The sequence below is a fragment of the Brassica rapa genome, chromosome A03 (genome assembly GCF_000309985.2).
Source record: "Brassica rapa cultivar Chiifu-401-42 chromosome A03, CAAS_Brap_v3.01, whole genome shotgun sequence".
NCBI classification, from domain to species: Eukaryota; Viridiplantae; Streptophyta; class Magnoliopsida; order Brassicales; family Brassicaceae; genus Brassica; species Brassica rapa.
In genome coordinates this window covers 3,278,609-3,293,850 of record NC_024797.2, presented here as the reverse complement: position 1 = coordinate 3,293,850, position 15,242 = coordinate 3,278,609, and the positions used below count along the sequence as shown (strand labels likewise).

Below are 15,242 nucleotides of genomic sequence, written 5' to 3'. Positions count from 1 at the left end.
CTTTGTTTCACTACAATTGTTAAATAAAAGTTATATTTTCTAAAAAAGGATTTCCCCTTATCATAAGAAGGTACTGTATATGTATTAAATTTATTAATTCAATAATTGATAAATATTTTTAGTATATTAATTAAAAAATTATATTTCTTTTTTTTTTAATAAATTAAAAAAATGGTTGAAATATAATTAAATTGTTATTAAATTGTGGAGACTTTTGGGTATGTTAATTTTTTATTTTGGTATAAAAACGGGCCTTATCTTCTTCATATTGGGCTAAATGTTAAACCACCACAAGTTTGACTAAGCTTGGTGTCATTCGGTTTGGTATAGCTGGAGATTGAATCCATCCGGTTTAAACCGTCCGAGTTTCAATTCAATTTGGGTCAACTACGACAGCGCAAGGATCCTTCCTTCGCAATGACGTGTCCCGCAGCTCTCGTATTAAATAATTTCCCTCCACCACCATATTCACACGGAACACATGAGATAAAATCATTTTATTCATTTAAAAAAAAAACAATAAATTTCGACTTAATACCAAACTCTTCCCATCTTCGTCGTCTTTGTTCCCGCAAGAGAGATTGAGAGAGATTCGAGAAGCAGAGGAGGATGAGTTTCCAAGATCTCGAAGCTGGCTCTCGATTTCAGCAGCCTAATCGTGGGAGGCAGCAGAGACCTCCGTCTCGTGGGGATCCATCTCAGGAGGTAGCCGCCGGGATATTCAGGATCAGCACGGCTCTCAATTCCTTCTTCCGCCTCGTTAATTCCATCGGAACCCCTAAGGATACTCTCGATTTGCGAGATAAGCTGTCAGTAGTACTACTTCCCCTCTGTTTTCTTAAATCTCGGTGTTAATTAGGGTTTTTGATTTTGCTCTGAATTATAGAATAAAAATATGATTTTTAATTGTTTTGAAGTTTTTTTTCTTGGAATTGTCTTATAAAGTTGGATTCTTTTTTTTTGTTGGCAGGCAAAAGACAAGGTTACAGATATCAGAACTGGTGAAAAATACTTCAGCTAAACTCAAAGAAGCTAGCGAAGCCGATCTTCATGGAGCAGCTAGTGTAAGCAAATGCTTGATTGGAGAATTGGTTGCTTGCTAAGTGTTGTGTGGCCTGTTTGTTTATCTACAGATGATGTTATGCTGATTATATGTTTATGTTTGTGTTCTCTCGCAGCCAATTAAGAAGATTGCGGATGCTAAACTGGCCAAAGATTTCCAAGCAGTTCTCAAAGAGTTTCAGAAAGCTCAGAGACTTGCTGCTGAAAGAGAGATTACATATACTCCTGTCGTCACTATAGATATACCTACCAGGTTGGTAAACTCATGTTAATTGTACTTTGACCAGCTAGTGTTTAGTTGCTGTTAGGAAACAGAAGCTCATCTTAAATGAATCTTCTTGTTATTTGTTGTTTTATACAAATGATGGGCTTGGTTATTGTAGTGTGTGTGTTCAGAAAGCTTTAACTTGGGATTGTTACTGATAGTTTGTGGAATTTGAACCCTACTTACACATTCTTCATTGTTATGTTACCCCGTGCAGTTATAATGCACAAGAACTGGATACTGAATCTTTAAGGACCTCCCAGCAGCAAACTCTTCTTCTACAATCAAGAAGGTGAGGAGTATATTTTGATTGTATTCTACAGCACATTGTTTCACTTTATCATCTTTTTAGCATAAACACTACCTAAATCTGAGTCAGGCATGTAGTTTTCTTTTGTTCCTTAATGAGACTCTAGCCTTAATTGCTGATATAAGCTTAAAATTAGGTTAATATAAGTTTCTAAGCTTGTTATGGCCATGAAACCCAATTGAAACGATCTTCTATGTTTGAGCATGTTGTGTTAACTCATATCTTGCACTGACGTGCTTTATTAACTTCTTATTATTCTCATTACAGGCAAGAAGTAGTGTTTCTAGATAACGAGATAACATTCAACGAGGCAATCATTGAGGAAAGAGAGCAAGGAATTAGAGAGATTCAACAACAGATTGGTGAAGTGAACGAAATCTTCAAAGATCTAGCTGTTTTAGTGAACGATCAAGGAGTCATGATCGGTAAGTAACTCTCCAACAACCATAAACCGTACACTTTCCCTATCTCCTTTTGCTTCTTTAGAAACTAAGAAACACCTTAATGTCTATATGGCAGATGACATCAGCTCTAACATTGATAACTCACAAGCTGCAACTTCACAAGCCACTGCTCAACTCAGAAAAGCGGCTAAAACTCAAAGAGCAAACTCATCTTTGGTACACACCAAGACATAGGCTCTCTTCTCAATTATTCAATTCAATGATTCCTTATTTTTAGCAGCTAAAGCTAAGTTCCCATATGGTTTACTTTTGTTGCAGACATGCCTTCTTATTCTCATTTTTGGGATTGTTCTGCTCATTGTCATCATCGTTGTCTTGGTCTGAGCATCAAACTCCAAGCATCAAGCGAAGACAGAGAGGACGAAAACTATACAAATTGCTCATTAAAGATATAAACTATTGTACAGATTCTTTATACTCCATTTGTCTTTCCCATGTAATCGAATTGAATCTTATTTCTAATCGTGAGTGTTGTATGTGTTAATCCATCTTAAAGATCGTTATAGCAAAATATATAATAAACATATATAGTCTGATATATTTCCTCCTTTGTTTTATATTTGCCAGATCAACATGTTTTGTTAGTTGTATTGATTTTAGGGTGACTTAAGAGAAAAAAATTAACATTTGAGTTTAGATTGATTAAAAAAATACCTAGCATTATTAAAAAGTTGGAATTGTTTTGACCTTTTACCGTTTTTACCGCATAAAAGTAAAAATAAGATTAATCCATATAAAGATTTATTAGAACAAGAATAAGCTCCAACTTCAAAAATAACCCACAATAGAAATATTCTTAGATAGAACATGAATGACCATATAACCATATAGTCCCCTAAAGTGTCTGAATCTATTTTTTTGGCCAGTGTCTGAAGCTATCTATCTTCTTTACATATAAAATATAATTTATATACTTCGTCAAATAGTGAAACTAGAGCGACACGTGTCCATCCATCAAACCATTGTATTTCATCAACGGAAATAAAATATAAAGTAATTCTAAAACTAATTAAATTAATTATAATATTATTTTTCTGTAAGAGAAATCTTTGTAATGACTAAGGTTTACGTTGTTAAACTATTTCTAATCTCACATATTTTCTAAAAATATATACTGAAGTATTTTTGATTATCCAACTATTTGAAACTAAAATTAAAATCAAAAATTATAACAATGTAAACATAATATATATTTTTCATATAATATAATTACCCCTAAAATTGCGGGCAAACTCTTAGTATAATTTTAAGTGACTTACCATATAATAATTTTAATTCATCTGTTTATATTAATAGATGAATTAGATAACATTTCTTGATTAATATAATTTTAAATGACTTACCATATATTTTTTATGTTTTAAAATATAAAAATATTTTAATCATTTCTAAAAGTGATAACTTATCTATGATATCATATTGTCATTGAAAAATGATGAAATTTTTTAAAATTATATATTTGACTGTTTTGCATTCATTTGAAACATTTTGGAATATATATAGAGTGAACGAGTGAGTTTAATTAATATTATTGGGTTTACATTAATTAGTTTTTTGGAATAATTGATTGTATTCACTAATAATATAAATATATTAAAAACCGTTTTTATAATTGTTTATGTAGTATAATATGTATTTAAATGTATATTATCAATTTATATAATGTAATCTATGATATTTAATTGTTTCTATAAATAAATTATATTAATTTATCTATATTTAAGATGTTTAATTTGATGTTTGGAAACATTTATTAGATTAGGTAATTCTAGGGTTGGTTTCCTTTTAAAAACTTTGATTAAATAAATAAAAAATAAAAAATCATCAACCAATCAAATTATAACAATTAATTGGAAAACTTTCCTATGGCGATACATCAACAGAAATCACTTAAGTGACTCCTCAATTAATATATACTAGACTTTGACCCGCGCGCCTGCGCGGGTGTATATTTTGAAAAATATGTTGATATTTGTTTTTCATGTAATTATTAGGATTTGAAAAAATGAATCTGAGGAACATAACCGATACCGATCCAAAAATATAGTACCAAACCCGAACATAAATTGATTAAATATTCTAATTATTCAAAAAAAATTATTTAGAGAACCGAATCTGATCCGAACCGAAGTATTCGGGTACCCTAATTTATATTAAATAGATTTATATACTTATATATATTAATTATTTTTAGATTTAACGTATATAAAACATCAAGAATGATACTTTTAAATTAGTTTAAATACTTGAAAATATATATAGATAGTCAAAAGTAAATATCTGAAATAGTTAAAGTATACTCAAATCACCAAAAATACTTAAAATAATTATTGATTCCATATCCAAAATTTTAAATCAAGCCAATTGATATGTTAAGCTTAGGTATTCTGACATATGTTATTCAAATTTATACGTAATATATTATTTTATTTATACATTTTGAGAAATTTAAAATATATAATGATTTAAAACTTTAAAAATAATTTAAATTAGTTATCCAAACTCGAACCAAACCCGCAAAGATTTGAATCAAACTCAAACCAAAATTTAGAAACATTCTAATAAGGGTGAAATCTTTGACCCCGAAAACCCGAAATACAAACCGATCAGAACCAAACCCGTATGGGTACCCAAAAGCCTATCCCTAGTCATTATTATATATCGTATTTTGTCATCATATAATTAATCATATTTTATATGTACCATCATATAAGTAATCATATAATTAATAGTATTTTATACATACCATCATATAAATAATTACATATATTATATTTTTAAAACTTAGTATGAAATATAAAAACCATAATTTGAGTTGGTATTCAAATTGGGCTTTGTATTGTATTTTTCTTATATATATTGACAATATTTTTTTATAATGGTTATTGAAAAATAGTTTAGTTAAAATCCATTTTTGAATATATGTATATTTTTGAATCAATTTTTGATATAAATCAACTTTGAATTATTATTTTGATTTGAGATATGTATATAAAGTTTAAATTTTGTTAATGGTTAGTTTAGAAAAAAAAAATTTTAGGCAATTAGATTGACCCATTTTGGTATATTTTAAAACTGGCCTAGATAGATAGTTTCTTATAATATGATGAACTTTCATTTTTTTTTAAAAACATAAGCCCATTACTTTTTTTTCTTAATACTACTATCTTTGTTTTCAAACAAAATTTTTTTTTTAAAAGACTACAATCCATGTTTCCAAACACTCCAAATTATTTAATAATCCTATTCAAGTCTCCAAACACTCTAATTTTGTACTTGAGTTTTAATAAGATAGATATATGAAGATCCCTTATAACTTACATTGAGGTGAATTGCGAAACGATAATGTTTAAAATCTGAGTATTTTGATTTTACCCTAGTAATTTGATTTACCCCAAAGATTATTGTGTCTGTATATGTCGAAAGGCACGTGAGGTTTGATCTCGTGATCTTTCTTTTTAGGGTTCAGATGATTACAAGCATTATAAATCTAGGATTCAAGGTTTAGTTTATTGCGATAATGACGCAATTTCCTCCGAGAATTTGTGAAGAATTCATCAATGTAGTATGTTAGGGTTTATAAGCTTTGTGTTCCTTTATTCTTTTGCCTTTTTGGTTCTTGTACTGAAACTTCCTAGCTATTGTTAAGTGTGGATTTTGATTGTTGTTGAGATATTTCACAATGTCATATGGTTTAAGCTCATGCTCATTAGATGGATTTCTTAGAGAAGTTCTTGAAAGTCTTGATCACGATGCAATACTATGTTGACTTTACCTGCTTAATATTACAATAAACATAAAACGTATTTCTCCATCACAGCCAGCTCAACAGTATGTATAGAAAAAAATAATTATGAATTAATGTCGAATCTTTAAATATAGACCATCCGAATCATTTTTTTGGTAAACAGTCCATATTTTTAAACCAATTTTTTGTAAGATAAATAAAAAATCCAAATAATAATTCTATTAGACCGTCTTTATTTTAGGGATATGTTATATGAGGAAATAAAACGGCTTTGGTTCTGATTTCACTTGTTAGAACACCGAAGTGAACATTACAACTTCTGGAAATATGAACTAAGAAAATAATCCTACAAAAGGTGGTCTTCCTAGCTAGCTATGCCCTTTTATCTGGCTGGTGCCTTGATAGTATATATATATATATTTGTCGATAGCATTGTCGTATAGTTTATGTATTTTCCATGGAGATTTGGCACGACCCATATAGAACAAAAACATTTACTAGTATTCGATAATTTATTTCTGGAACGATAAACTCCTATTACATTGATATGAACTCAAATTGCCTTATAAAAACCACATGGATCATCATAAAAATTGAGTATTTTGTATGATAAATAAAATGAGTTGTCCTAGTGGGGGCAATTCTTCAAACAATTGTGCATGCAATGCATATCAGCGCCACATTTCAGGGTACAATTTCTGAAACAGATAGTAGTCCTACCTTCTTGTGGCAGTATTGCTTCATCCCTTTGTATTAAGACCACATACATACATCAATATTCAATACAATAATAAAACAAGAACAAAATATTTTAAAGAGGAGGAATTCACAGTATGTACTTTAGGATAAACTGTGGTGTGTGATGTTTGGGGCAAATCCATCTGCAATGATATTGGCAATGCTCATCTGTACCACAATTGTTAAAGCATCTGTTGACGCATGATCCGTAGTCTTCTATTGCTTCATTAATAGTATCACATTCCACTGTTACCAATACCATCACCATCATCATCATCACCATACACATTTTTTGAGCCATTTCTAATATATTTTTGTTTGTTCAAACAAGTTTAAAACTCAAGAGTAGTAAGGATATAAGATTGATGTTTGTTGTTTGCTTGGTTTGATTTGTGTGGGTTTATATATATGACGGAGGAAAGATTATATATGAAATTATCTCTATTCTATTAAAACTATTCTACTAAAACTGAAGTACAAATTAATACTTGCATATTTTTAAGTGCTTTTTAATAGATTTTGATTCATTTTTAACTAATGGCAATCACTTCATTTATTGTTTTTTTTTTCTAAATAATCTGACAGCATTTATTATAGAAATGCAAAATAGAATTTATCTATTCTTAAGTGCTTTATTGCATCTTTTACATTCATCTTTTTTACTTTTCTTAATTATTTCTTTAATTTTCTTTATGATAATAATTCAAAAACATTTATTTTACATGTCAACCATAGTAATTTCACAGGTTTTAGTGAAATGGCTCAATTCGTGACAAGATTCCAAACCAGTTAACAATTTTTTTTTAGTTTTTACAGATTGTGTAAGACATAAGCATTCAGGTACCCGTTCGCCGTTCGGATATAGACCGGTTTTCGGATATTGTGGGTTTAAAAATTAAACTCCATCCATGTATTATAAATTTTTGGACATTGTTCGAATCGGATCCTTTTGTGTCCGGATAGGTTTGTAGAAACCTAAAAATATTCAAATAAGCTATGTGATGAATATGTCATTAATCAACCTCTAGTTTATTCATTTCTTTCTAGTCTTCGTTTGTTTCAATCCCGTTAGATTACATATAGAGATTAATTATTTGAGCAAGAATAAGCCCAACTTCAAGGATTTATGTCTTGTTTTTTAAAGAAAATTATATATGTCTTCTTCCCTTTGAAATATCCTTACACCGTAGAGGGGGGGGGGGGGGGATATCAGCTACTTGCTCCAACTTCTGATCATGGACTAGACAGTGACTTCTTGATGATATCACACTACTAATCCGAAAATAATCATATTAAGTTACATGGTCAGGTGACAATACGCTCGTTTAACACCACATGTTTAAAACTGACTAAAATATTGTAGAGTCGAACCTAAATGCTATTAGAACCAGAGTCGGATTCTAAGATGAGAGTCAAAACCAAAATTTTACTAGCATGTGCCCAGGTCTGGTTTGATCAAAACCCAATCCAAAAAACTATCCACCTCCGAAACGCTTAAACTCTAATAAACATGCGACAATATATGATATGTTTGACATAAATTAGTAATAAAATGTTAAACTATGAGTAGTATATCTACCCCCAAAGTGATATGATAATCTATGCTCATTCCGCGTTAACAGGCCCAACTTTTGACATATACAACAACTGCTTTTGCACTGGATTCTAAAAAAATTGCAATATTTTGGGTTAGAAATTAGAATTATTTTCAAAATTTTGAACTTTTTTGACAAAATCATTATAATTGTTGATATATATAAAAATAAAACTTCCATAGGGTCCATCAAAATTATGAGAAACGCCAGGGCATTAACTTTATGCAAATAAATACACATGCATGTTTGTAGCAAGGCACATGAGGCGATCTCATGAACCAAAGATGCTTCGCTTCAAGCCTGGGGAATACGGCAAAGCAAGTATTGTGTATGATTAGTGTGAATCACGAATCGGTCAGACACAAGCGATGCAAGCTTCGTTTATATCCCCATCAAAATATAGGGATATGAACATAAAAGTAATATGTAACAGAAACAACATAACGAGCAATCTCAAACCAAATATTATTCGCTATTATGGTAGTCAATTGTCTGATATATGTCATCCTTCGTTTATATCCCCATCAAAATGTCCCCTGAAAATCTATTTCATTTACTTATTTGTAAATTATAATATGAAAAACTGTAATTACCTATTCTTGTTAATCACTGGTCCATTTTTCTGAAGATATAATAATATATCTTGGGATTCTTTCATAGTTCATATCATTAATCTATTTTATTGACAAAAAAAATGAATCATAATAGAAGTGAACGCTTTGTCTGAGAATTAGAAAATAGTACTTTTGGAGGATTTCCTTATACAAGGTTTGAAACAATCTGCATCTGCATTATTGCCAGATTTCTTTCTACAATCTCTATAGCAGCTAGCATTGTTGTCTGGCATTACTGGTTCCGTATAAAACTCAAATTTATGTATTTTCCATTTGAGATTAGACACGACCCATATATAACCAAAACTTTGTTACTAATATTCGATTTCTTTTCTGGAACGAAGTTAAGAAACGTAATACATTGATATAAACTCAAATTGTCGTATGTAAAACACATGCACCATCATAAATTTTTTGAGTATTTTGTATGATAATTATAAATAGCAGTTTTACTAGAGGCATTTCTCCAAACAAGCATGCATGCAAGCTTCGTTATTGCCACATTTGATGAGACAGTTTCTGTAGCAGATAGCGTTTCTACCTTGTTGTGGCAATATTGTTTCATCCCTTTGTATGAAGACCACATAAATACATCAATATTCAATACAGTAATTAAACAAGAACAAAATATTTTAAAGAGAAGAAATATGCAGTACGTACTTTAGGATAACCTGTGGTAAGTGAGGTTTGGGGCAAATCCATCTGCAATGATATCGGCAATGCTCATCTGTGCCGCACTTTTCAACGCATTCGGTGATGCATGATCCGTAGCCTTTTGTTGCTTGATTAATAGTAGCACATTCCATTGTTACCAATACCATCACCATCATCATCACCATGCAAATTTTTTGAGTCATTTCTGATAGAACTTTTTTTCGTTCAAACAGGTTTAAAACTCAAGAGTAGTAAGAATGTAAGATTGATGTTTGTTGTTTGTTTTGTTTGACTTGTGTGGGTTTATATATACGATGGAGGAAAGATTATATGAAATTATTTATTACTTTATTTATAGTCTTTGTATTGATTCACCTCTAGTAAATTGCATCTACTGTTTTTGTTTGACCTTATTTATTTTTGTTTGAATAATAGTAATTTTCACATATTTTTTCTTTTTATGCCATATACTAATTGGAATAAAATCATATATATAATGAAAGTTTCATCTCTTCCTAAAGTGTCAACTTCGGCACTTGTGATCTCACTGAAAAAAATCTGTGTTTGGATTTTTAATGAAGAGTTTTGAAATTTATAAAATGGGCTTAATGACTTATTCTGATGTTAATTTATATAGGTTTAAAAAAATTCGTTGGCCCATATATATGATACTAGATTTAAAAAATACAAAAGACATGTTGTTAAATTTTGATTAATGCATTTTAGAAGTGTTAGACCAGCACTTTCAGTTATTTATTTATAATCTGAAAACTCCACGTTACCTACTCTTGTTCATAATTGGTCCATTTCTGAAAATAGAATGGTGATATATCTTGGCTTCTTATCATATACAGCAAAAAGAAATTTAGGAAAAATGATTGCTATAACGTGAAGTATTAACCACCACATGGTTAGCCATGCACACTAAACTAATGTATACCTAACTATATGAAGTATATGTTGTGCATGACGACAACCAACTTAATGATATTATGTGGTTAACATTACGAGTTTAATTTCTAAGAAGTGACGTGGACGTGGAGACATTAAACTCTATTTAATTCTCCCGTTAATCAATTAAAATATGATCCATCTGAACATAATTTAACTAAACTTTGACTCAATATAATCTAATAAAACAAAATAAAATTTGGCCATAAATTATATAATCGGCCCAAAATTATATATATAAACATCGGATATGTTGTCTCTATATCGCGACAAAAAGGGAAAATCGAAAAAATTAAGCGTTCAATTAAAACCGGTGAGAGAGAAAGGAATTTGTGAAATCTTGGGGGGGGGGGGGTTGACCAAAACGAGAGAGAGAGAAAGAGAGCAGTTAATCGATTTCGGGGTGCATTAACATCTCTCTCGATTTTGGTCAATAACCCCACAAGATTTCACCAACTTCCTTTCTCTCTCACTAATTTGAATTGAAACACTAATGTTCTGATTTTCCCCTTTATCGTGACGGGTCAAATTTTAGTTAAGTTACAGTCGAGTGGATATAATTTTAATTGATCAAACATGAAGATTAAAAGGAATTAACGTCCACATCACTTTTTGGATTAATAAAATTAAGCTTATGGTGTTAATTAGGTAACATCATTAAGTTGTAGAATAATGTCTTGTATAACATATATTTCATGCTGCTAGATATATAAGTTTAGTCTGCATGGCTAACCATGTCGTGGTTAATAATTAATGTAGCCAGTGATTACTTTTCCAAAAGTTATGAATTATCTGCGTATTCATCTGGTTGATGCCTTGCTATCGGTCGATCGATGGTATGGTCGTGTAGTTTATGTATTTTCCATCATGAAATTTGACAATATATAACGAAAATTTTACTTGTAATCGATTAATCTTAATACATTGATATAAACTCAAATGGCCGTATGAAAAACACATGGATCATCATCAGAAATGTGAGTTATTTATATGATAAATTAAAAAAAGAGTTGTCCTAGTAGGAGCAATTCTTCAAACAGTTGTGCATGCAATCCATGTTAGCGCCACATTTTAGGGTACAATTTCTGAAACAGATAGTAGTGTCACCTTCTTGTGGCAGTATTACTTCATCCCTTTGTATTAAGACCACATACATCAATATTCAACGCAATAATAATCAAGAAAAAAAAAGTTTGAAAATAAATAATCGAAACACGTACTCTAGGAGAGACGCTGGTGAGGGAGAGAAAGGGATGTTACTTGCTTTTAGATCACATTCCACTGTTACCAATACCAACACCATCATCATCACCAAACACATTTTTTGGGCCATTTCTGATATAGCTTTTTTGTTCAAAGAGATATAAAACTCAAGGGTAAGACTGTAAGGATGTTTGTTGTTTGTTTGAATTGATTTTGGTGAATATATATATGGTGGAGGAAAGAATATACATGGAATTATATCTATACTATTACAACAGAATCACTAAAAAATCTACTAACAAAACAAAATTCATAGTTGGAGTTATTTAAATTTATATTATTTCTCATACAATTAACTTAGTTACTTTTAAATATATACCATAATCTAATATATTATTTTAATATTTTCAAAATAAGATATCTAAAAGATATTCTTAAGTATCTTTTTCTAAGATTTCATTGTAATGATATATTTTAATACCTTTTGTTTATATTTAAATATATATTATTAATATTTACATTTAAATAAAAAAACGTAACTAATGTTAAATATTATAATAAATAAATGAAAACTTATTTTTCATTTATAGAATAAGAAATCAAATTTCTGTACAATTTTTTATATATAATTCATATGCATAATTTAGTTGAGACCAATAAATAAATATAAAGTTACTTTATCTATTTATTAAATATTTTATAAATAGTAAAATTAAAATAATTACACATACAGAATAACATATGTTCATAAATTTTACAAACTGCATCCACTTATTAAAATAAATATTAAAGTAAGATATGTACACTAATAAATAATTTTATATTTTAAATATACATATTTAAATTATAATATTAAATTCAAATATATTTTAATTGCATGAAAATTAAAATACTAAATTTAGTTGATATTCATATTATTTGATTATATGGTATATCAACTATATGTTATGTTTTAGAATTACAATTTTTTGCGGATTATTTCATAAACATGTAAATATTTAGCAAGTATGAGATTGGTTGAATGACATATAGTAAATATATATTATAATAAATTAAAATTTGACCAACATAAAAGGTTCAAAATATATTATTATTATATTTTAAAGCATTAAGTATAAGTAAAACTAATATGGCAGCTTATATAAATGAATTATCTTATATTTATATTATAGAAATTTTAATTTAATTATTTGTATTTTTAAAACAAATATTTGTATGAAAGCACATTTGTAAAAAAATTCTAATGTTTAGTAAATAATTATTTGAATCAAACTTAATTCTACGTTGTGATCAAAATATAGTATTCTTTTATTTATAGTCTTCGTTGACTACATTATACATTTATTATTTTAATATGAATTGACTAGAGATTTATCTATTTTGTTTGAATTCTTGTCATTTTGACCTATTCTTTCTTCTTAAGCCATGTTGTAATTCCAGTCATTTTGATTTATTTTGTTTGAATTCCAGTCATTCCAGTCATTTGAAAGAGTTTCCCAGAAAAAGAACAATATTCTCTAGACTTTTGTGCATGTATAAGTATATGATTAGACTTCTTTCTTTCTGAAAATAGAATCATATATTAGAAATGTACAATGTAAAACTAGTTGGCAAATTTTATATGTATCATTAATAATATGATTATTTACATATTATTTTATTCACGTCTTTTTGTATTTCTGTATATTTGCAAGATCAACATTTTAATTTTTTTTCAACATGTTAGTTGTATTGATTTTATTCATATTCATGCCATGTATAAGTGAAGATAATATTAATAGATATCTTCTCTATTAAAAGAGAAGTACAATTTTTATATATCATAAAAATTTATACTATGTCCATTTCTTTAATTATATAATATGACATAATAATCAATAAGTGTATTACTAATAAACCAGTTTTAAAAATAAATTTGGTTTTTTAGTTATAACAAAATCTGATGAGAAAAAAAATCTAACAAAAACATACGAACTTTTTAAATATTTTTATTAAATAATGCATTAACTAATTTCGTAATTAGTAATATAATATTAATATTAATTAAATTTTATTATAAAACAAAAAGGTTCAATGCTATTTTATAAATTTGTAATTATAGTCTATATTTTATCTATTAAAAGAGAAGTACAATTTTTATTCATCATAAAAAGTCATACTTGATCCATTTTATTAATTACATAATATGACATAATAATCAATAAGGATATTAATAATAAATCATTAACAATTAATTTTATTTTTATTTTTTGTTATAATAAAATGATTAAAATCTGTTGAGAAGAAAATCTAACAAAATATATAATTTATATTTAGTGTTATAACATTTTAATCTTACTGTTTAGGTTTTTTATTACTTTATTAATATATAGTGATTTGTTTTATAAATTTTAGTTTTTTATAAAATTTTCTTATTATTTTATTAATATATAATAATTTGTTTAATACATTTGACTTTTTATTAATTATTATTAAATTTTCGAGTTCATCTACACGGGTGTTTAGCATAAATTTATAAAGTAGCATGTATTTTTTTTGTTTCATATTAAAATTTAATTAATATTAGTTTATAATCCCCTATATATTAAAAGAGAAACATTACAACATATTTTTGTAGCCACATGTCATCACCACAATCATTCTTAGAATTTTTAGAAAAATATGTTGGTCCATATAAATATATAATAAGCTTTTTATTAAACTAACCATAAATTAATCATAAATGTTCTTCATTGTTTCCTTAAATAAAAATCACGGAATTACCTAATGTGGCTAAAGTATATATGACAATTAATGATTTTGAATAATAAAGATTTGATAAAAATCAGTATATTCTCTATCATTTTTAATTCATTTTAAAATAAATTAAACAACCACATTAACTATATAATAAAAATTTAGATTTTTTCGTATATGAATTTAAAAAAAACGAATATAAATGACTAAAGTTGTTAAAAATCTCACACTAAAATTTTTGTGATCTATGTTTTAAAATTTATGTTATAACAAGATACAAATGATTACGAAATTACATAAGTAGGAAGTCTCATTTAATAAATATTATATATATATGCATATTAATATTTTTTTAAATAAATTATATACCATATAAAATACATAAGTATTTTAATTTCGAATTTGATTTGAAATTTTTTGATAAAAATTTTGAACAATTATTGACAACTTAATATTTAGATTTTAAACTTTGCATTGAATGTTTTTAAAATTATAAATTACTAAAACTATTAAACATCCCATAAATTTTTTATTGTTATCATTGATTTAAAATTTTTGTTATAAAGAAATACAAATGATCGAAAATAAGATGAGTATAAAATATTTTTTAACAGATGTCAATATTAAAAATGTACTATATATCTATGTTAATATCATTTAAACTTAATTTTATAACATATAAAATAGAAAAAGTGTTTATCTAGATAAATAAAATTTATTTAAGTATTTGTACCAATTTAATTATATACGTAATAGTTACTCAATTTTTAATTATTCAATATATATTTATTATTTCATAATATGTAAAAAATATATAATACTTATAAATAATTTATATATAATATTCATTCTGCGCAAGGCGCAGATCTTAACCTAGTTCAATTTTGATTGCGGTATGTTTT

General features: G+C 27.5%; 1 protein-coding gene and 1 long non-coding RNA gene across 2 annotated transcripts; one reads left to right on the top strand and one right to left on the bottom strand.

The window, feature by feature from the left end:
• Positions 1-469: 469 nt before the first annotated feature.
• On the top strand, positions 470-2,641 carry LOC103856218 (syntaxin-21). Its single transcript, XM_009133315.3, has 7 exons — positions 470-809; positions 971-1,064; positions 1,179-1,315; positions 1,545-1,619; positions 1,905-2,062; positions 2,157-2,257; positions 2,360-2,641. The coding sequence occupies exons 1-7, from the start codon at positions 610-612 to the stop codon at positions 2,423-2,425; spliced, it is 831 nt and encodes a 276-aa protein (XP_009131563.1). The 5' UTR covers positions 470-609; the 3' UTR covers positions 2,426-2,641.
• A 3,688-nt stretch (positions 2,642-6,329) lies between these two features.
• On the bottom strand, positions 6,330-13,740 carry LOC103856217. Its single transcript, XR_630834.3, has 4 exons — positions 11,622-13,740; positions 9,457-11,534; positions 6,689-9,363; positions 6,330-6,595 (listed from the first exon to the last, which is right to left on the bottom strand). It is a non-coding gene; the product is annotated as an uncharacterized LOC103856217 (long non-coding RNA).
• Between the last annotated feature and the right edge of the window lie 1,502 nt (positions 13,741-15,242).